Source organism: Thermobia domestica, chromosome 2 (genome assembly GCF_964235325.1).
Source record: "Thermobia domestica chromosome 2, izTheDome1.hap1.1, whole genome shotgun sequence".
Classification (NCBI taxonomy): Eukaryota; Metazoa; Arthropoda; class Insecta; order Zygentoma; family Lepismatidae; genus Thermobia; species Thermobia domestica.
Window position 1 is genome coordinate 46,834,612 of NC_137455.1, and position 24,847 is coordinate 46,859,458.

The 24,847-nt window shown below is 36.3% G+C and overlaps 1 protein-coding gene across 1 annotated transcript in view; it reads right to left on the reverse strand.

Annotated features, from left to right (window-relative positions):
- The window catches only part of Dnaaf6 (Dynein axonemal assembly factor 6), a 56,067-nt gene that overhangs the window by 14,181 nt on the left and 17,039 nt on the right, over positions 1-24,847 (reverse strand). Inside the window, exons 2-3 of the mRNA XM_081740834.1 lie at positions 13,131-13,254; positions 9,348-9,559 (exon numbers count right to left, since the gene is read on the reverse strand). Of these exons, the coding sequence (XP_081596960.1) occupies positions 9,348-9,559; positions 13,131-13,254 (336 nt within the window). The remainder of the gene's footprint in view (positions 1-9,347; positions 9,560-13,130; positions 13,255-24,847) is intronic.

Consider the following 24,847-nt stretch of genomic DNA (forward strand, 5'->3'; position numbering starts at 1 on the left):
TGAAATCTTTGAGTTTTATGTCCCACGGTTATACCGGCTAGGCTAAAGGAGACGGTGATGATAAGAAATGAATGAAATGGTGGAATGAAGAAAGTGAAAGGAAACGAGAGAACCCGAGGAAATCCATGCACACGGGCACGCAGTGTCTGTCCGCAAAACGCTCACTTGGCGCGAGCTCGGATCGAACCAGGGACCCCATGCAGCAGAACGCTCCACTACTGACATGAGCCTCCGCGGCCCCAATGTTAAAGAAGACACTAATTCCTCAACTTAAGTAAGTAATGCGTTCCGAAAACATTTACGTAAGTCGAATTTGTGAATTGCCTATGTGTAACTTCAAATAAATAAATTAAAACAAATTTTAAAAAAATGAAATATGTATTTAAAGTTATATACTTAAGGATATCATCCCGGCAATCGCCTGATAGAACTGGAAAAACCTTGGTCAAAATGGGATTTAAAGCCAGAACCTCCAAAATGCGAAAAATATATTAAACATTAGCTTACGCCTAGTAAAAAAACGCAAGAAGATAAATAGCGTCTGATCAAAACTTAATTTATGTGTTGATATGATACATTTCCACCTAAAAAAAAAAAAATCTTCTTTAACTTTCGGTTCAGATGCATGTTAATTAGAAAAAAAGAAAGCACGAAAATAAACCAATAATGAATAATGTTCAGATAAAAATGCAAGTATATTAACTCTACCTACAATATTATTAGCATTTTAACAAAAAAAAAAAAAAAAAAAAAAAAAAACTGAAGATGACATAGGCTATAGTGTGTTCACTCAATAGAAATGTAGTTCTGAAAATGTATTTTAACTTTCCATTCTGAATTTTACAACAGTATCTCTTCCTCCCTTCATGCCTTTTTGACCGTATTTTGCGGGATTGCAATGTCTTCACGCCCATTGTATCTATTCTTTCTTCCCATTCCCAAGATTATGGTTAATATAAAGCAGATGTGAGGAAATGTCACTAACTGAAAAGTACTGCGTTTGGAACTGTGATACAGTACCTCCGTGGACTTGACAAGCGGCTGTCAATTGTTTGAAATGAGGGTTCTGGTGCGGCTGTCAATTGTTTGAAATGAGGGTTCTGGTTGGCCATTTAGTTATCGGTGGTGTTTCCCACAAGCTCCTGCAGACGATGAGTTATTTATGGCACAAGCCACCATACGAAGAAGGCTGCATCCTTTATACACGAACTGCACTTCGATTGAAGAAACAAACTATACCAATCAGAGGCGTCATTTGGGGAAAGGCAGGGGTCCATTGTACCCTCTCAGTTTGATAAACATAATAATGCTTTTTAATAAATAGTATTCTGATATACCAATAAAAAACGTAAAACTCTTATGTCGGTGGACAATCATGCTCCCTTCCCCTCTGTCAAAATCTGAAATGATGCTACTGATACCAATCGGGAGATCTTATCATCCACTCCATTTATTTACACCGCTCCCTAATATAAATATTCCTATGCAGGCCCTATACCTAAACTGTGCTGTTCATATTTAATGAAATGAGTGGTTCAAACATCTAATTTCATATCCTTTCAGGTTACGGACAATTCTTGTATAATACCTTAATATGATAATTTTCCGAAAACCTGTTAGAAGGGGCTTTAAAACTCGGAAACTACTCCTTTCTTGAGTACGCCATTATCGTAATATTACTCAGTTTTGTATGAATAGTGCATCCACTTAACAGTAGCATAGCAACAAAACCCCACTTATGCAACTCGCCTTATTTGCCCTTTATATTGTTGCGCCACTAGTTACAAGATGACTTGAATGCAATACATGAGGAAGTAATGCGCAGTATGAGTGCGCAACGTGTGTTATAAATACCGTACGCGAAAGGCTGCACTTGGCGGCCAAGCTATGTGGGTACTTCGAGAGTCACAGGTTCAATTGACATTGATTGGAGACCCAGTATCTCCACCCACAGGCGCAATCCGCCATTTTTACACTTGAAGAAAGACCCGCGTACTTCATTATTTTAAAATTATTATTACAAATCAAACTATTAAAAAGTTCATTTTCGTTAAATGACATAAGTTTACGTTAATTGGAAAATTTTGTTCACTAAAACCCAAGATCAACAAATCCAAGGGATCTCTTTTTTCTTTCTACTTTTTTTTTACTTATCTACTTACTACTTACTATTATCTCCTACTTTACTTACCTATTATTATCTAGTTAATGAACAACTTTTATGCAGAAAAAAATTCCGAAAATTTTTTTTTTTTAAAAGTTTTATATTTTAAATATATCATACACCTAATGTATCATTTCATAATAAGTTCTAATTACACTAGTTAACAAATTTAAACTTTTTGTTTGTTACATGAGAAAAATCACCTGATCTTAAAGGAACTTTTTGCGCTGAATTCGAATATGCACTCGGTTTCTCTCCATCACGTACAGTTTTCCCGTAACAGAGGGATTTTCGGGAAATTCCCTAAAAAATTTCCCTTTTTCAGATATTTTATTCCCCTAGCTCCTGTCCCCTTACATATAGTAACATAGAAATTATACCTAAGTATACCTTGATTTATATTTAATAAACCCTAAAAGTTTCGTAAAAATCGCTTTGTTCTTTCTAGAGAAATAAATATATTTGTATGTATACTGTGTGCACTGTTTATTGCACCTGATAGCAATGTGAACTTAATGACCTAGTCCGTGATTTGCACCTGACAAAACAAGAGGCGGAACTTCTGGGATCAAGGCTCCAGCAGTGGAACTTATTGGATGCAGAAACGAACATATCAGTGTACAGGAAAAGGCATGTTCAATTTTCAAGCTATTTCTCAATGCAAGATAATGTGTGCGTATGTACGGATATAAATGGGTTGATGGCGGAGCTAGGAATTCCTTACGTTCCAGAAGAATGGAGGTTATTTATCGACGCGTCAAAGGTCAGCCTTAAAGCTATCCTTTTACATAATGGAAATAAAAAAAACCTTCTATACCACTTGCGCACTCAGTGAAGATTAAGGAATCCTATGACACCATGTCAACTTTGCTAAATCTTATAAATTACAAGGACCATTGTTGGCAAATATGTTGTGATCTCAAGGTAGTTGGTATTTTATTAGGACTGCAGTGCGGTTACACGAAGTACCAATGTTTTTTATGTTTATGGGATAGCCGAGCTGATGACAAACATTATGAAGTGAAGGAATGGAAACCTAGAGTGAATTACGTACCTGGAGAATGCAACGTCAAATACGCTCCTTTGGTAGATCCTAATAAGATATTACTACCGCCACTTCATATCAAGTTAGGACTTATGAAAAACTTTGTCAAAGCCATGGACACATCTGGTGAAGGTTTCAAGTATTTGCGAGATAAGTTCCCTAACCTGAGTGATTTCAGCGGGAGTGTTTATTGGTCCCCAAATTAGGAAATTAATGCTTGATGATAGCTTTGACAGCAAGTTAAACAGTGCTGAGCTAGCTGCCTGGACAGCATTTAAGTGTGTTGTGCGCAACTTTCTGGGCAATAACAAAGCTGAGAGTTACACAGAAATCGTACAGGACATGATACAGAAATACAAAGAGTTGGGTTGTAGGATGTCTTTAAAAATCCACTTTTTGCACTCCCACCTCAGCTTCTTTCCTGCTAACCTAGGTGCTCTCAGCGACGAACAGGGGGAAAGATTCCACCAAGATATAATGGCAATGGAGAAAAGGTACCAGGGACGATGGGATCCTTCAATGATGGGGGATTATTGTTGGGGTCTTGTTAGAGAATGCAATATTTCTTACAAAAGAAGGAAGTAGTGTACGTTTTTGTAACCCAATGGAAGTTTCATATATTGTGATAGTTTTGATTGTCTTTTCATGACCTTTTGGTACATTTGTATTATTGTTTATTGTAAATTGTCACACTTGTAAATTATATTGTATTATATTTTATATATGTGTTTGTGGTAATAAAGCAAAACGTTTTACCTCAACTTAAGAAATCTGAAAGCATTACTATAAGGTGCAATAAACAGTACACACAGTACACATACAAACATATTTATTTCTCTAGAAAGAATAAAGCGATTATTACGAAACTTGGAGGGTTTGTTAAATATGAATCAAAGTATACTTAGGTATAATTTCTATGTTAGTATATGCAAGGGGACAAGATCTTGGGGTGTAAAATAAGCGAAAAGGGAAATTATTGAGGGATTTTCCCGAAAATCCCTCTGTTACGGGAAAATCGTACGTGATGGAGAAAAACCGAGTGCATATTCGAATTCAGCGCAAAAAGTTCCTTTAAGAACAGGTATTTCCTTTTATGTAACAAAACCTTTGTTAACTACTGTTATCATTTACACCTAAATTTGGAGAAACTCTTTTTATTCCGCGCTATTTCGGGCACAGTTAAAAACACATTAATTACAAACATAGAATGAGATATGCTCTAAAAATGTTGTTTCATAAAAATCTTTAGACCAGAGTTGCCAACCGTAGAGAACAAAATTATTCATTTTCCTCTTTAAAATTATCGTATATTCGTGATGCGCATGATCAGTGCTTCTTCCAGACATATTTTTTTTTGGGGGGACACTGTTCCCTGGAGCACTGAGTGCCCCCGGAGGAAACAAAAATAATATATCTATAATATAACAAGTGATAACAAATAGAATAGTACCGTGTGGAAATAATATGTGACTTTTCGAATATTGTGTCCCCCACCCCGAAACATTTTTTGAAAGAAACACTGCATGTGATAATTGTAGAAACAAGTATACTACTACTCAGTGGCGTATTAATGATTTTGTTTCGGGAGGGGCTTTGCTAACTTTCGGCGGGGGATTTGCCTGGAAATGTGAAAATTCTGCAAGATATTTCATTTATTTTACTATATTAAGTAAGATTTCGGGGGGGGCTTAAGCCCGGAAGCCACCCCCCTAAATACGCCACTGCTACTACTACTAATAACAATAATATATAATAAACTTATCTAGCAATCTTCAATTTCGAACTCCAAAATGACGTCACTGTTCTCACTTTTCTAAAATTTTTATTAATACTACTCTGAACAACTACAATATTTCTATCCTTTCGTAAACGTACTTGAATTAGATGCAGGGTTGTCACTTCCCAATTCTCAAATCGTTATTGATTTATTTTAGCGGGAATAACTATAGTGTGTTTTATAATTATTTAATGCACATCTACAATTTATTTGCACATTCATAAACTACAAAAAAGTGTGCGTTCTACAATTATCGTATTTTCACCTATTATCGTAGGGGCACCATCATATACATAGCATTAAATTTTATATTATCGAATCGTATGGTTGGCAAGTCTGCTTTAGTCGTCATATTGAAGAACGAAAGCAAAAGTACAATTTAATACACCACGTGAAAAAAAAGTAATGCTATGCTCCCTAGTTGCGATATCACTGAAGAATGGAACAAGATTTCTTACAACACTCTTTACTTGGTGTTAAATTAACAAATTACAGGGTAATACGTTTCAATCGAGATTAAAGAGTCATTCATTAGGATTCTTTATCAGCTTAACGTCCCACAATTACATCGGTAAGAGTGCACTTTATGTAGAATATTCGTAGGAACTGATAGAATACATAGCAATACAAGCAATTACACCTGTTAATTTTAACAAAATGGGTCCACACTTCCCTAACCCTAAGCTGACCCGACTCTACCCTAATTATTCCTACCTCGCGTCATGTCAACATGGCAAAATCACTTGTTCTGCATAAAGCGCACACTTGCAATTACATCCCTTATGCTTAAACAGACGAATGATTAACGAAGGTGAACGACTGTGAAATTAAGTTTCTGTGGTTTGTCACTAGGATTCGAACCCGGAACCATAAGCAGAAAGGCATACGTGCTAGCCACTTTTTTAAAAATTTGTTTAACTAATTATTACTAGTTTTTCTGCTTAGTTTTACTCGTTTTCCTTCTTTATCCAGTAACCTAGAACGATAGGGACACGAACACAGAAGCATCAAGGACAGAGCCAAAGGTTCTCCCACCGGGAATTGAACCCGGGATCCCATACACCAAATGCACACATGTTAGCTACTATATCAGTGGGGAAGGCAAAATTTGTAGTGGGCTCGTCCGGGATTTGAAGCCGGGACCTCTCGCACCCAAAGCAGGAATCATACCCCTAGACCAACGAGCCGTTATACCACTGAATCAGAGGAAAGAGCTCATAACAATAGGAAATATTTCGGGCTAATCCAACTCAAAACGTAAGAAAAAACAACGTCCAAAATAATTCGGGTTGATCCATTTTTTTCATTTTATCTGAAAACGTTAGAGTTTTGGTTAATTTGGGAAGTAGTTTTAAAGGAAGTAGATCCAAGTTGTGCTGTAAGGGAACTTTTATTATTTTTACAACTACTTTTCCAATATTTAATCTTTCCTTAATAAATAAATAAATAAATAAATAAATAAATAAATAAATAAAAGGTCATTTAACGCCTTGTCAACCAAGGATTCAACTTGATTCACCATCCGAAATCGAAATTAGGACTTCAATAGTAATATTTCGTCTATGACTGGTAGTTCAAATGACCGAAGTTAGTTGAACTTCTATAAGAAAAATCAATGCTTTGTTCTTGTTCATGACTGAGGTCCATCCTCACGAACTAATGTAGTGATACTTTCATCCACTATAGAACGTTAACTTGAAAATAGTGTCCTTTCATACTCTCCATACAGCTGCTTACTTGAAGACTAAATGAGTAATTTTTAAAGAGTTCGGTTTACCACTCAAAACTCATTCATGTATCTACCTTGTCTTTCCGTGTGTCAGGGAGTCGAAAAATCTCCCCTAGTAGCAAGGTTGGTTGGCCCACTGTTGGAGATTGAGTGGGATTTGGTCAAAATGGTGGCTGAAGTTCGTTGCGAGCCTATAGTGGAAAAAATTTACGTTGGCTAAATCTCTGCTTGCCAAACCAACTATTCTCCCGACCTCCATGCAACGATACTAGAATTGATTGTTTTTCCAACCAAGAAATACGTTACTTCAGCGTTGGTTAAATATCGGGGAACCGCTCTTTTGGTTAGGAAATGGTTGCCAAAGTGGCCAAATCTGACGTTGGACCACCGTTGGTATGTCGCATCGCCACCTTTTCCCCAACGCTGGGTCAACCGATTTTGCTACTAGGGTCAAGAACCACTTGATGAATCACCATCAATTTCGGACAGTATATAGAGGCTTTAAAGTTAGGAATTGATTCTATTGACGGAGTTGATCAATGCACCAACAGCGGTAGAAATAAAATATTTCCGTTTTTCACGTTGATCACTATATAGCAAAAGTGATAATAAATGGCGAGAAATTATTTCCTGGAGTCAGTTAAGTTTTCTAAGACACTCCAGCTTTATCCTTAACTCTCTACTAAAACCGGACGTGATACAAGTCTACTACAACTACTGGTTACAATGATGATCTACATAGAGCAAAAACTATAAGAAATAGCGAGAAACATAAAAAAAATCGATTTAGCGTTCTAAGAATAGGTAGACCTACCATCTTATCTCTCAACTCTCTATTTAAACCGGAAATAGCAGAAATCAACCACTTCCGGTACAATGTTGGCCGCTATAGAGTAAAAACGATAATAGATAGCAAGAAGCTGTATTTTAAAAATTAATTAAGAGTCCCAAAAATAATGTTCCATCTTTACTTTAATTTCTCTACTAAGAAATTTACAACCACTTCCAGTTTCAATTTTAATTGACAAAAATCATGCCACACACCCTAAATCTTTCATGTGGTGTACTTGTTCTTGATCGTCTTTACAACACGAATTTGCGTTGGGTATTGGAAATGCAAAAACGGCCCAACGTAATTTTGAGGGTAATTTGGCAAATCAACAAAATACAGTCATTTATTGCTCGTTTATGTAATATGTAGAAGACCTAGTAATAGTAAATAGAGTCACTCGTAGATCTCACCAAATCTTTCATATTTTTCAAGATACAAAACTCAGAAAGTATAAAGTTCCTCTGCTTCTCCTTTTTTCTTTAAATAGTAGAACAGACTTGGAAATATTTTATGAAGCAGTGTCTATAAGATGCTCTTTATTTCGTGTAATTTTAGAATAAGGGATCACCGCTATATATAGCAATACACAGGTACTTATCAATTTAATGAAAACACTTTTAGTTGGAAATACATCAGATGTCTGGGCTCGCAACAGTCAGGTAATGATGACAGATTCCCGCTGTTGTGCCAGGGCTAACTCCGCACTAAGTAAAGAGCAGTAGAACAGATGTGTGTAGTGAATTGGACAGATCGTGATTGTGTAAAATGAGCAATTTTTAAAGAGGGTAAATTGTTGACGCATGGTTATGTGGTACGAGTGTCACGAAATTGGCAACAGGATGGAGTGTATCGCAAGGGACAGTGTCCAAGGTGATGGCCAACAAAACTCGCGATAAAACCACATTCGCGAAGAGAAACAATGCTCGGAAGAAAATCCTCAGTGACAGGTCCCGCCGAGCAGGTGGATTGTTAGTCGGAACGTCGTGAACTCCAGTACAAGTGACAGATGAACTCAAACAGCTTCTTACATTTGTAGAAGTTAAAATTCAACGAGGAAGAGGTGATTAAAAACGCAATCTCCAAGTTTTCTATTTCAAACATATTGACACAATACAACAGTGAAGAAAGAATAAATTCTGTGCGTAATGAACTTTTACTACCATGATAAGCTAACGTCATACGCAAAATGATCATTCAAGGTTCTAATTTTGCAAACTGAATTCATTAGGTTCTTCGAATTAAATATCTTAACCTTACAAAAAGTGTTTCACGGACGATTATACCAAGACAAAAAATGGCGCTGTATCTCTTTGTTCATGATAGTACTTTCTTGTCAGACAATTTGAATTAAGTAAACTGCCAAAACGCATGTATAACTTTCAGGAACTGGTAAGATGGTAAGGCAACAAGAAGGACGTCAGTGTTGGGGTAGGCTGTATAATAATGCGATGCCAGTTCGACAACCAATCAAGATATCCAATACCCGATTGAACTGTATGACATAAAGGCACTTACATTAATTGTTAAATTAATTACATGAAAACAAAGGCGGTACAGTACCCTCTATCTCAAGTAATATGCGACTTACGTCGATTCACAATAATAATTACGAAAATTGTAATATAGGTGTATGACAAATAGTATGTTAATATCATCATACATTCTTCATACTTTCGTATTTTATATCCGAGTAAATATTTCTGCCTGATATTTCAATAAAATTTCAAAAAAGTTATGTAACAGTTTATGGAATTTTTTTCTTACCTAAGTTGTGGAAAAATTAAAATTTGGTCGGCCTACCTGCAGAAACATGTCTTCAGAGGTGACAGCCTGTTTATACTTGATACTGTACTCCGGTTCGTCTCTAGGATCCGAGAAATCATCACATTCTGCTCCTTCGATTACTTCTTCACTTGCCCAGATCGCGTCATTATCCTCCTGTACAGTCTTTTGCTCCTCTTCACTTTTCTCTTGAACATGAATTTTCTTCTTTGCCCCTATATGACCTGGACCTGCAATATTGTCAATACATAGAATACTAATAGCCTGTCTAAGCACCGTTTTACTTGTGTGTTAAACCAAAATGGCTGTAAACACAAGTTGACGTGCGTTTCAGCTTTATGGTAACAAATTTGGTCACTAGGTAGCATCACGTGTGAACACGAAATGAAATGAAATTTTTGAAAATGAAATGAAATGAAATCTTTGAGTTTTACGTCCCACGGTTATGCCGGTTAGGCTAAAGGAGACGGTGATTATGAGTAATGAATGAAATGGTGGAATGAAGAAGGTGGGAGGAAACGGGAGAACCCCGAGAAAACCCACGCACACGGTGAAATTTTTGAGTGATACGTCCCACGTTTATACTGGTTAGGCGAAAGGAGACGGCGATGACGAGAAATAAATGAAAATGGTGAAATGAAGAAAGTGGGAGGAAACAGGAGATCCCCGAGGAAACCCAGACACACGGTGTTTGTCCACCACAAAGTACACTTGGCGGGAGCAGGGTTTGAACCCCGAAACCTATGCACCAAGGATGAACGCTCTACCACTGAGCCACCGCAGCTCCAACACGTGTGAACACATCTAGAAGCTATTGCGTGTAGTTCGGAAATGCTGTGTGTTGCCAGCCCTACTAATTTTTCAGTGAGTCTACTGAATTTTCAAGTTACGTACTGCTGGATTTTTGTAATATATATATATATATATATATATATATATATATATATATATATATATATATATATATATATATATATATATTAAATCATCTTAAATTTACGCTCCAAAGTAAAGCAATTGCTATTATATATCCTTATTAAATCACTATGTAATTTTATGTAATAATCAGATGGCGTTAACTTAGGAGTTGCTATATGCAATGGTAGCTCCGTTCTATGTAGTTCTAATAAATAAGCACATTACCTGGACAGTTAAAGTAGCAATGGGTAGTTTGGTTCTTTACGTGGAATCGATTCCTTTCAACCTATTCCAAGATGAAGGATTCGTTCATCCAGATCGATTTTTGTTTGTTTGTTTGTTTAGCAATGTTGAATGATTCCGAGTTTCTTGGTTTCCCAATTTGATTCTTCTAAACAAGAATTTGTTCCTCTCTAGATCGAATCATTTAATTCATATAAATAATGTAGTTGTGAGTTCTCTTATGATTCTCCAATGTGGTAGGAGATATGTGACTTTAGAAATAGTGTTAGAAACAAAAATTACGGAGACTCTAAACCAATATTTCCTCTTTTATCTAAAATCGTTTGGTGCATTTCAAGCCTTACTCATTTAAATGCAGTAGTGGAGCGTATATTTTTGCGGTCAGCTTGCTGAAAACTAAAACATGGAAAGTTAAGCACTAAATATCAAGCGACTGTTTTCAAATTCCAACTGTTACTCGTTTCCAGTTATAAGTTCAATGAGGAAAAAGGTAAAAGTTGACATGTTCGGCAGTCAGGAAAAGGAAGGGGAGAAGTAGCAGCAATGATACGGATTAAACAAGTAGGAGCAATGATAAAAAAAAAATAAAAAAAATAATAAGTGGTAGAGACATATGATAGGAATACCAGAGATAAATAAGAAAACCTCCTTATCTTCTTTAAAACTTTATCCTAAAATCTTAATTATTTACTAACAAAAAGATTGTGTAGCTTTTAGTTTAGAATAAAATATACAATTCAGTGCAGTGGATTAAACATTATCATGAAAGTTTCTTTAAATAAATAGCTCAAAAATTACATTACTATACCTATAGCTAGGTTGGTAAATAACTTTCTACTAATTTTTAAGATATGTACTGAAATCTATTGAAATTTTAGAGCTGCTGATTTTGGATTCTTTGGTTGGCAACTTTGACTCGCAGGAAGGATAGCTCTGGTATCTGTATGATAATATGACTCCGAAAATTACAGCTGTCGGATGGATACATTTATGTCTTTTCCAATATTGGTTATAGTCAAAGTAAAATAAGCAAACGGTGTACGACAACGGGTTTCCGTATGCCAAAGAAATAGATCAACGCTATTTTGAATTGCAACAAAACCGGCACCTTTGCTATTGCTGGGCCCTCCAATATCGGGGATAGTAGATATCGGAGGATCAAGCGTACTTCCGATATGGTGCAAAAAGTGCGTTCCTTGGTGCGACCTGAGAACTAACCGTCTCAAAGAGCAACAGTAAGGGCCGCTGGGACAGTAAGTCGCAAAATTTGCAAGATTTTCATCTGGTAAAGAAGCGTAATGTTGAGTTCATTTGCTCTGTTCTTCACCATATAATTAAAAGGATGAACAGTCGAAAGCTGTACGAACCCCATTTTGAAGTAGGTAGGTGGAAGTTTGAAGTGATTCTATTCGAGGCACTGATGTATCTGTCGAGATGTGAAAATAAAGGCCATCTTCTGTTGTGCTCTTAATTCTAGAGGTTGTTCTGGCTAGGAATGCGAATGAATGGAAAATTTTCCACTCGGCCATATGGTTGTTGGTAGTTACTGCCCAGTAACAACTCCAACCTTAATTTTTGGGGGGCGAATGGAGGGGCAGAGAAACGTGCAGAGACAACTATTATTTTCTACACTGAAAAGTATAGTTTTATATTACTTGGCCTGCCTTGCAAAACAAAAGTTTGGGGACAGAAATATCCACCGGGAGGGCAAACGCCCACTTGCCCCTTCTGACGTTGTCACTAACAAGGAGAAAGCAGACTTTGGTAAATGGACTTCAAGGCCATCTCTCGCGAGGTAGTAGTCACATTTAAAGTCTTAATATATCAAACTGGGAGAACGCAATAGCCAGAAATAGCCTTAAAAAAGCGTCTTAAAGTTTCCGACTCGCTGCATATATGATACGACGCGTAAAGTTATCAAGTGACGGCGTGGCAGAGTGAGAAGCATCTATGATTTACGTTTTAAATGGGTGTCGGGTTCGATTCCCGCTTCAGTCAGCTTATTTACCAATAAAGTAGCAATTTGTAACTACAAGTAAAATATTAATTCAACATTTGTTTATAATGCATAAAACAATAGAAATGTTAAAATCAGTTGTAAAACCTAACCTATTCCTTAAATATAGATATCACGAGTTATATTATGGTTACCACAGTCGTTATGTAAAAAATGTTCTTGACGCTTCTTGAGTTGATTTTGAGTTTAACGTCTCTTTCAGCAGCGAGTCTATATGGGACTTGGACCTACTTTATTAACGTGGAATCCGAACAACATGAGCTCCCACCAGTTATCAAACTGAGGCTCCCATTGACGCTTCGTGTCTATATCTGTGGACAATGTGCGAATTACAAGGGGAATGAGGAAAAAATCATCTTTGGTTCTACCATACATTCAGTATTTCCAAAGAAGATTTCCCCTTGCATTTCACAAACTGTCCACAGATATAAACACGTAGCGTCAAGAACATTTGAAGTACTCTTAATATATCTTTTTCATTCATCATTTTGTTTTACATATTTTACACCAAAACGTTCTCTATTTTATGCACCACCTTTATACAAAGAATCAGAGTTCAGTGATGCATGTACAAAATGTCAGTGAAATGAAATAATGACAACACATTTACTGCTATATCTTACCTAATTTTGCTAATCCAGACTGCGGAAGATCATCATCGCTGTCAGATTTATCCTCTTCACACTTAAGAAGATCCTGTAACCTTCTAAGATCTGGTATAGTCATTGACATTGTGACAATCTGTTCCTAAAACAGTAAGCGAGAACACCACTATTACATTTTATTCCATAAACTTCCATACTGTAATCTATTATGTGTAACATTTAAAACATAAATTAATACTATTCATCTAAATATAAAGAATTATGAGTAAAATACGAAAAAAAAAGGTTTCACCGAGCGGTCCCGGGTTGGGTTCCCGATGGGAGCACTCGGTCGAAAAAGTAAAAAGGCCAGCCATCCTGAATGAGGTTTTCCTCATTCACACCAGGCAAATGCCGGATGGTATCTCACATATAGGTCCCAGGCCGCTTCCTTCCTTCCCCAATCCTTTCTTTCTTCCTTTTATCCATATAGTGTGCTCGCCGAGGGACGTCATCCCTCAAACGTGACGGGCTAACATGGCCATCGATGCCGACAGCCCAGACCTCTAAATTCTAAAATCCTATCCTAAGAGGTTTTATTAAACTGGGTAAATTCTTTAATAACATGAAATTTTAATTTATTTCCTTGTTTCTCATTTGAGGTATGACGTATGAAGAAATAATTAAACAAAACGGGCTTCAATCAAAACTTGTAAACTTACTTTTAGTCGTCTTTCAAGTTTTCCAATCGATACAATTCTATTACATGGCCAATTGTTAACCACACTTCATTCTTTAAACTAATAAAATTTACGCATAGTAGAAAAAAATCTTTATTTGATTTTTATTTTAGGTATAGATAACTTAGGAATCGAAAGGTATATATATACGCCATAATACATCACAAGCTTGTGTAATAGATCAACCATGCCAAGTTTGATCCAGATCGGATGAAGTCGGTTGAACTAGTATGACATATAGTTAATTCTTCGGGAAAAAAATCGAACGAATGACAAAAAAATCTAAAAGTAGGAGAGTCCAAAGGAATTGTTCTTGTACTTTTATTTATCATCTCAACATTCGCCTGATGCAACTGAGAAAGTAAAAATATCTCGTTCAGGAAAATCTGCAACGGAAATTCCGAGAACTTTTCGTAGTGAAACAAACCTGTTACCGAATTTCAAAACTGGGTTTATGCTAATACTGAGAAATAACAAAGTTAGGCATTTGCTTAAATTAGTCAATACGTTGGTGAAACATAATCCAAAACTAAATCCATACTATAATGAAAATACTAGTAATAGTAGTAATACTAGTAATTCAATCATAGTAATACAAAATATCAAATGAACAATAATCCAGCGATCATATACTATTATTTTTAATATCTTATTTACAAGTTGTGGTGAAAATAAGCTCACTATTGATGTGCACTGTCTACTATGTGGCACATGGGTACATTGTATTAGTGGCATCACTATAAACTTATAGTGAGAATGATCTCCGGCATTATGTAGCATTTTCTGAAACTACAGTTTGATTACCAGCTACAAACTCCATCAGATATACGTTATATTACGTGTTAATTTCACATGATGCTGGCTGAATACTTGGGAGTTTTATTGTACCTATTCGCAAGAGATAACGCGACATTGTCATATTACCCGAATTACTGTGAAGATACATTACCCGTTTTGCGAACTAGCGTTTTTTTATTCAATGAAAACTTAATATATTAAAACTTGATCACCATAAGTATACAAAGCGCTTATCAGATGTTTTTATTTTGTTTCCGAACTTCCCGAATGGAAATCTTCCGTATATTTGCATTTTTAGGCAAATTGTTGCTGCACTTCTTGTAAGTAAAGACAGAAGGCATAGTTCATCTATCTTATCACCTGTAACTCATTAAGGTGTGGCAGGAGTGGGTATTCGAGATCACTTGTGGCTGTTTTGTTAGCACACGTGTCTTCGGTGCTGGAGACCCGAATTCGATTCCCGATAGTACCTGATGTGATTCGGATCCCACATGAAATTGAAGGTCTACATCTCGTAGAATCTTGGTGCTGAAATGGGACATTAAACAGCAAATCAATCAAGGGAAAAGTCCACATAGCTTTGTATGTACTGAAAGCGCAACACTTGCGGTATCGACATTTGCGGTATATTGAGTATCGACATCTGTGATACTGGGAGATTTGCGGTACTATTCGAAATAGCTTCTTATTCTCCAAGTTAAGAGAGGATATTTTCGGGTGTTCAGTTAGAGGATAAGCACACAGTATCAACTGCTATACAAAGACCAAATTTTATAACATTGGTGTAGGCAGCAAATTGTTTTAGGGGAGAATAACATGACTTTTCAGGAGACTCGGTGCTATTTTGCATACTAAAAGCAGACTAAAAATCTTTTAGATTATAAAACCATTATTAACTCATCATATATACGCATATACATACATACGACAGTGTGTAGAAACTGTTGTAATTTCCAAAGTCATTCTATTTAAAATATTTTAAGGCTATTTATTTTACTATTAACCAGCAACTGATTGTTTATATATTATGAATACTTTCTCTTCTTTTTTGTTTTATACGGACATATATATATATATATATATATATATATATATATATATATATATATATATATATCTGTGATCCTTATTTGTGATTGGGTAAACACCTGTCTGTCTATAATATTTAAATGATTAAAGGGATCCTCTAGAAATGTTTTTATTTTTTTGTTTTCTTTTATAGGTTTCATTAACAGTTTTCCAATAACTATTTGCCAGTATTTACTCAAATAAGTTTACGCCATCAACTTTCCAATAAGTTGAAATATAATACTCTTTCTACGTTTTCAACATATTGAGATATTTCTAAGTATTACGGGATTATCCAAAGAGCAACTTGCCTGCGGGAGGAGTGATTTATCACAAGTCACTCACTTTATACACAGTTGTTCATTATTATGGGAATATTTAGGGATTTTTGGTCGCATTTAGCTCGGAATAAGTATAAGAGACAAAGTCAAAATTAACGTTTAATGAATTAGTAATTTATTTTCATGATTTATAATAGAGTTCAATTAGTACATTAGAGATGAGCACATAACAGTAACACATAATGCTAGGACAGAATACATTCTGAGGCAGATCCTCACCTCTGGAACTGATTTATAGTCATTTAATGTCCCAATTTCTTAACCTTCGTCCACAAACACTGATTAAAATGAAAACTACACCCACTAATGTGCGTTTCCTGCTAGAACAATGTTCTTCGAGATGTTATTGCTGCTTGTTCAAATAAAATTTAATTAATTTTGGATTTCAATCATTAATATTTGCCTTCACCAAATTGAAAAATCCCTGATATGTCTTACTAGCTCTTGTTGGTAAGAGGTCGAAGATCAAAGGGACAATATTTGTTTCCTCCAAGTTATGTTCCCGTTCTTGAAATTTCGATACTGTCTATACTGAAAACCGTGATGAAAAATGCGTGGTTTCTTCTTAAAGGTTTCGATTACATTCTGTTTCCATTAGGTGGCCCTTGTGATCTCCTCTTATATATCCATAACCTAGCAAAATCAGCCAATCAGAATGAATCACATAATATTAGGCTGTTCCATCTCCATACCCACCTTCTTATTATTATATTCATTCTAATTTAAACTAACGTGGGGTGAAATGGATTCTTTTGGCGCATGTTCCACGGTGTGTACCACAAATGTCCCACTGTCTAAGGGAAAGTTTTGAACAGTACCGCAAATGTCCCAGAAAAACTGGTTTTCTGGTTGTACCGCAAATGTCCAGTATCGCTAATGTCCTGATACCGTATGTACCATTTGGAAGGGAAAAAAATAACAAAAGGAAACTAATGCTATTGGCAACAGAATGCTTCAACGAATGGCCAGAAATATGGAAAGGGTTCAGGAAGCTGTTCTTCAGGAGGTGGGAAGCCATATTTAACATTTAATATAAAAAAAATAGAAATCGCTAATGGATGTTTCTCAAGGGACATATAATTGTGTTATTGTCCGCATAAACATATACAAAAAAAAAAATAAATAAAAATAAAACATGATATATGAATCACCCTACATCCCTCTTAGCCTTGGAGCATAATCGTGGGACGTTAAACTAAAAATATAAGATATAAAATAAAATAAATTGAATCCCATGTAGATCAGTACATAAATTTAAAGAAGAGTTAACGTTATTTTTAAATTTTCGTCATTGTTTCATTTTATTTCTCATTAGTACCGATATTTCTGATATTTTTTGCGTAGCTTTTTCAAAAATCTAGATGAGCTGCTTAATGGGATAAAAAATACATAATTCTGTTGACATCTGACATATTGACTGCATGTTCATATCTTTATTTGCAGTTATAACGTTTTATTATTCCAGGAATATCAATGTTTAATAGAATAATCATTTGCCCCTATTAAATATGCTACTTTCATTCAATATGATTAAAACAAGGTCAAATGTTATCATTTTAACAAAACATAATGTGGTTGCGTCTGCATATTTTCAAATAGAAAATTGATATAATTTTATTAGAACGCCGTTCGTAGCCCCTTGTGCTACAAGAAATAAATTTTTAGTTTACAGTAGTGGAGCTATCGCCATATTGCAAAACACGTTATTGAGCAATATCCAATAGGGCAAGCAAACTAAATATTAAAAATAAACAAAATAAAATAAAAATCTTGTTTACTTCAAGGAAAATTTGTATTATAGTAGGAATCCAAAAACTGTCGAACGATGTTGAAATACTGATATACGAGTTCCCGCACCTTCTTATAAAAAGTGGATTTAGATCAAAGTTTTCAAAATTAATGTGTAGTTATGCTGTGGTCTTTGAGGGTCTGATTAAAAGTGCCAATAAGCACTTTTGGAACTATTTGTCAAAGTGCATGATTTAAATAATTTTAAGTATAGTCAGCCTCGTACTCGCATGGAAAATTGCAAGATGACAAAATTAATATATGCCACAAATACAGTTTCGATAGCCACAATGCCCCAAAATTGGTGGTTTTCTAGTAGGAGCTGCCTAATTTTATGATTTATGCGATACTGAGTACAGTTGAATATTCTGGACTACAATTTGGTGCCCAAAATTAAATTTGTCGCAGTAGCAACGGGTAATTTTATTCACCACAAGGCATTGAGGAAAATACTACAATTATCCAGGAAAAATAGTAATTTATCCTTGTTTTATGGCATATTATTTCTAATACTAGACGGGAGATCTTTTATCTATATTACTTGTATTTTATAGATTTATAAGCGTGACTGAGCACTGACCAATAATATTACATTCTACTTTTTCTATTTCCTTACACACAGCTGCTTCTTTCTGACCTCCGTGAACTTTGATAACAAATGTACTACGTATGGAAGTTTCCCAAGTGTTTGTAGATTATAAGTGACGTCAGTTCTCGCGTAAGTAAACGTGGCAGTTATTCTTTCGCTACGAATAATTTCTCCTTTAAACGAGGTGCGTAATCTTTTTCATTTCTTTCTTTTAATCGAAACAAACGCAACTCATTATCCGTGAGAAATCCAATATATTCCTAATAGCTTGTTCTTTTGAACCCTGATGAACATGGAACAAATTTTATATGACGATCCAGATCATTCTTGACAAGTTTTTTTTTTTTTTAATAAAATCTGATATCAGAGGAATAATAACCGGAAAACATTTCATTCACTAAAATCAATGGAACGAAGAGAGCCCAGCATATATCCAACCAATAATGCAGTCTCGTTTGTCAGTGTTATATAATTTCAAGGAGTAATATGCTTAACAAGGTATTCTCTTCGTGACTCGTATGAAAGTGTAGGACTCGGAGAGAGTGATAGCGAGCAAAGACAGACGAGTAGGATAGAGATTTAAGACGTCGAAGGGTATTGATTCGGATTTACGGAAGGAAAAATTGTCCTGGGTAGCTGCTAATGTTGAAAGAGTATTTTCACCGTTATGACCAATGAACTGACGAGAGAAATATATGAAATATCTTTACAAATTTCAATCTTCTTAAATTTATTTATTTGTGTAGTTTCAGATACAGCATGTTGGCCATTTTATAACTGAAACATTTAGCTATAATTCTTATATATTGCAGTTACACTAATGGCTGGTAATATATGGTCGAAGTTACAGTTACCAAACTCACATAAGTGATAATAAATTGGTATCTGCTCAAATTTATTTTTAAATATATTTATCAAGACCGATACCCTGCACAACAGTTTTGATTTGTCGTGTAATGAAGGTATATGTCATGAATGGTTTCCATTGATATTAGGAGGAATATCCTACCATCTGGTGCAGTAGTCTGTTCCGTCAGCAAAGAATTAGCAAAATATATGCTCCGGAGTTTTACTCTCAGATCTGACAATGGTCAATGGATATAGTAATGAGAGAGTCTACTCGTTATGGACAACATCAAGAGGGTGCCCATTCTTATTAGACCCGCCTTACACTAATGGCCGATTCCTTATTTGCTCCATGGTATGTGCGTATGGAATAATTACAAGGAACTTCCTAAGAAATCCCTAATTCCCCAGTCAGGAATCAGGGAGTAAATGGACAGAAACAATTCTTGACTAGTTGCCAAGAGACAAGAGATACATGAAACATCCTCATACAAGATGCTGTGATAAAATCAAGGAGCGCTGCGAGTTAAGGTAGCAGAGAATTGCCCGAGACAGAAGACTGTGAAGAAAAATTGACGAGATCTTCATCCAGCAGTGAATTGACAATGGTTGAGCTCCTGAAACTTGCATTTATTAGATTCCTTAGAATTCATGAGGAAGTGTTGATTCCGGAAAACGTGTATTCTATCTACCACCAACTTAATCCGAACAGTTGTTCCTATTAATTTCCATTGTAACATATATCATATTTTTATTTTACAAAGAACTTCCTCAAGGCTATGCGGCTAGCACACATGCCTTTAGTACAGATTCGATTCCCGATCAGAGATCACGTAGTTACGATACCACATTAAGCTGTAGATTTACATTTGGCATTTTTATCTAGTCTCGGTGCTAATAGGGATGTTAAACTTGAAACCAAGCAACCAGGATATTTCGTACAAAATCAGGAAAATACAAGAACACTGAAGGATGTGTCTACCGACGGTGTCTCGGTTTTTATTCCCGGTGGGAGGACGTCGAACACAGTTCAATGTCTCATATACACTTTAAATTGTAGGTTGCGTCCTATATAGCCAGGCTGCAGGCAAAGGATATATATACAAATCAATAAATTAATCATTGAATATATCATGTAAAATTATATTACGTTACAGCTATTGGAGTCATTGAGTGAGCACTTAAGAAACACGTTATTACCAAATGAAAGATGGCTTTCCTGCAGAAACGAGTTTTCGACTTTGGACGCAAAAGGCTGTCATTGGATTGATTAGTGGCTTTGGTTGCGTCACACTTACTAGTTTCAACTACGGCTTAGTTTTTATTTATCGCAAACTTTGATAACAGAAAAAAGTGAGTGCTTCCTCTTTCAATTATATTAGCTCTATTAGTATCACAAATATCTTCAATCTCTATCAATATATAAGGGACTGCAAAGCAGGGCCGCAATTAGGGGAAAGCAAGCCAGGGCAAAAAAAAAAAAAAAAAAGCACACACACACACACACACACACACACACACACATATATATATATATATATATATATATATATATATATATATATATATACATGAATGGCTCGACCGAACATAATGGTAAGCACTTCCGCTGAAATTAGGTTATTAGATAAGATGATTTGGAAGCGAACCACAAAACAGTATATAGATAATTTAATTACCGAAATGTACCTGTAGATAGCACGGAAAGCTTGTTTATACATGACATTGCATTGCATTGCCTTGAAATGTTGAATTTTCCGTTCCAGTTTACTCGATAGTTAGGAAACGTAACAATATGTTTCCCTGAGGGCTTGGGTACAAAACCTCGCGGCCAGAACCTCGCGGCGACAACCTCGCGGACCAAAACCTCGCCTGGCCAAAACCTCGCCTCCCAAAACCTCGCGGCCCAAAATCTCGCCAGGCCGAAACCTCGCCTGGCCAAAACCTCGCCGCCCAAAACCTCGCGGGACAAAATCTCGCCGGGCTAAAACCCCGCCTGGCCAAAACCTCGCCGCCCAAAACCTCGCGGGCCAAAATCTCGCGGGGCCAAAACCTCGCCTGGCCAAAACCTCGCCACCCAAAACCTCGCGGGCCAAAATCTCGCCGGGCCAAAACCTCGCGCCCCAAAATATCGCCATACCCAAAATCTCGCCTGACCAAAATGTAAATGTTCCAACAGATGATAAGGATGACGGTATAAAAGACGCTGTTTCAGAAGAAGTATCACGGGTATTTGACCAAGTCCCGCAATACCATATGAAAATTCTATTTCTGTATTAGAGGATTACAATGTGAAGGTAGGGCGACAGGATGTTTTTAAACTGGTTATAGGGAAAGAAAGTCTGCATAAGGAAAGTAATGACAACTAACGAGGTTAGTTTCGTGAACTTTGGAACATCCAAAAACTTAAAATTTTAACAAAAATCTAATAATATTTATGAAAATATGAAACAATATATGAGTTTTTACGACGTCCCTTGATTATGTCCTATAGGTTAAAGGAGACGTAGATGACAAGGATGAAGGAAATGATCGAATAAAGAAAGTGGGAGGAAACGGGAATAACCCGAGAAAGCCCGATGTTTTGTATATTATTATTATTATTATTATTATTATTATTATTATTATTATTATTATTATTATTATTATTATTTGTAATGTGGAATTGAATATTAGGAAACACATTGGGTTAATTTTAAAGAAAAGTTTCATTCGCGGCGAGGTTTTGGCACGGCGAGGTTTTGGCCCGGCGAGATTTTGTCCCGCGAGGTTTTGGGCGGCGAGGTTTTGGCCACGCGAGGTTTTGGCCTGGCGAGATTTTGTCCCGCGAGGTTTTGGGCGGCGAGGTTTTGGCCACGCGAGGTTTTGGCCCGGCGAGATTTTGTCCCGCGAGGTTTTGGGCGGCGAGGTTTTGGCCTCGCGAGGTTTTAGCTCGGCGAGATTTTGTCCCGCGGGGTTTTGGCCGGCGAGATTCTGGGCGGCGATGTTTCGGCCGCGAGATTTTGTCCGTATACCTTCCCTGAGCCGCTCAGGGTGCCGAATTTTGTGCTTGGCCCGGGTGACACAAACCCTAATTGCAGGCCTGCTATAAAGTCTTCAACCAGGGGCGGCGATTAGGGGAGCAAGAGGAAGCAGTTGCTCCCCCACTTTTTTGAAGTGACCCCTTAATGTATGTACTGTAGTTTCATTTGGAAATGTAAAGTTTTTGCATGTATTACAAGTTCATAGAAAAAATGGTGCCAAATAATAGTTGTCGTTGCGTGGGTACGTATTGGTTATTTGTCTCCCTGTGGAGTTAATAAAGTTACAGGAATTGTGTTTTAATTGCAATTCAAAGTAATTAATATTGCAATTGCATATTTCTTTAACTGTCGTAGCATATGCTTGAAGTATTTACTGTCTTTCATTTTCTAAGAGTAATAACATACATTTAATAGCATGTATGGAATTAAAAATGTAAGTTGTTCATTAATCCCCAGTTCCAATAGAACTTCTACAAAACAAGCCTTATTATTCCTTACTATAATTAATATTATCCTTTTTATTTATTTGTTTTGCAAATTTGTTATTAAATAATCTGACCACACAATTTTCCGGACAGAATTTTAAGATGTTCATAAGTAAGGAGTCAAATCTCTTCTTCCACTTTCGTTGTTTCAGAGTACAATGGGCTAGTACCTACTTGCGTTGCTCTTGTCAATTTACTTAATAAAATATGAAGTACGATATACGGCATTTTAACTGAAAAAGATAGTACCCTATTACTTATACAACCTTTCGTCAAACAATGTGTTTGAAATAACCAGGAAAACTAACATTGATATACAAACATTCGGATCATGTCTTGTCCCTCCACTTTTAACGTCTAATCGCCGCAACTGTCTTCAACCAATGGGTCACTGAGAGATCCAAGCCCACACTTACTCAAACGTTACATTTCGTTTCTTGGAATGCTGTTTAAGATGTGTTTATTCGGAGCAGCTGTTCAATTTAATGGAGATTATCTCAAAGTACACGGTTTGGACTTAACAGCTTCACCTCAGAATTCAAAATTTCCCATGTGATGCGTTGTCAGGTGTCCATTCCACTGTCCCTCTCTTTTATTTTTTTCAACTGAATTTGTCATTTTGCAAGTACGAGGGTCTGTGTGGCAATAATTAAGTAAAGCTCGAGTGTCTATAATTTTCCGCATTGGCAGTGTCTCCCGGTATCCTTTGAGTATAAAAGCGTCGTTAGTGTGTGAGTTTTGTGGTGTGTGATAGAATAATCCAAGAAGATCGAGCGACCTGCCGCCTTTGAAATTAGATCTGTAGTGCAGTCCTTAACTGTAAGAAATGCGACAACGGCGTAAATAAATTGCCATATCTGTGAGGTGTATGCAAGGGCGCCGAGGGAGCCCGGGCCCCCCAAACCTCGTGTGAGCCTCCCTAGTGTATTTATGAATATACAATATTTGGCATAATTTGAATGCAATTTCTCTTAACATCCTCATATATATACCTTCTGCGTCTGAGTGGGCACCCCAAATTTACAGAGAAATCGGCGCCATTGGGTGTATGGCTTAAACGCCATGTCCTAAAGTGCTTTCAAAACTAGAAACAAACTGACAGCTCAAAACCACGTGTAAATTTGCTTTGAAGAAGGGAATCTACGTCACATAGTTATTTCGGTCACTCAGCGAGGGTCGAATCATAAACGCCATTTTAGCAACAGTAGGTGAAAGGTTTCCTTGGCAACAGACCTCAACATTCCAATGTTGCCGCTAAATAGTAAACACGTGTTTTCAGAATGAAAGAAGCGTCTTTCGTTTCTTTGTACGCGGAAGTGATTTTGAAAGAAAAGCATCCCCTCCTTCCCAACATGCACAAACTGGGACGGCAAATATATGCTTTCATTCATTCCAAACAAACCAATATTTAAAAATTTTCTTTTTCACTCACAGGACATGCGCACGAAGTGGCAACAGCGTACCACGTGCTTCTCCAAACGTCAATTTGTTTCTAGTTTTGAAAACACTTTAGTATGCATTCTAGGCTATTTGAGTTTGTGCAGGACAACATTATGTGAGTGGATTTTCTCGGATTTCTTCTGTTTTCTCCCACATTTTACCAATTCCTTGATAATTATCCTCTTTCATTTTTCATCCACCTATTTTAGCCTAAAGGTAAGCGTCGGACGTAAAACTAAAGATTTGATTATGAAGAAATCCTAATTCCATTGATACAGTTTTATAACTATTCCTTGCATTTGTAATCAGAAACAATATTTAGTATAGGTTGGAGGTATAAGAAATGATGGCTCAAATCTATACTTAATATTGTTTCTGACTGTACAATAATTTAAGTTCTAAGAATTTATTCTTTCATTTATAGAAGCCAAAGATTGAATCCGTTGACTCTTCCTCAGGATGACATTCAAGCTGTCATTTATCTGGACCATGTACTTTCTGAAAAATGCCATCAATGACATCTTTCATTCTTAACAGTAACATCATAAATAAACAAATAAAAAAATGTGTTTGGAAACAGTTATCGTAAGGTATTTCTAAGGTCATGTAGCTTCTGACTATGACCTTTTAGTGATAAA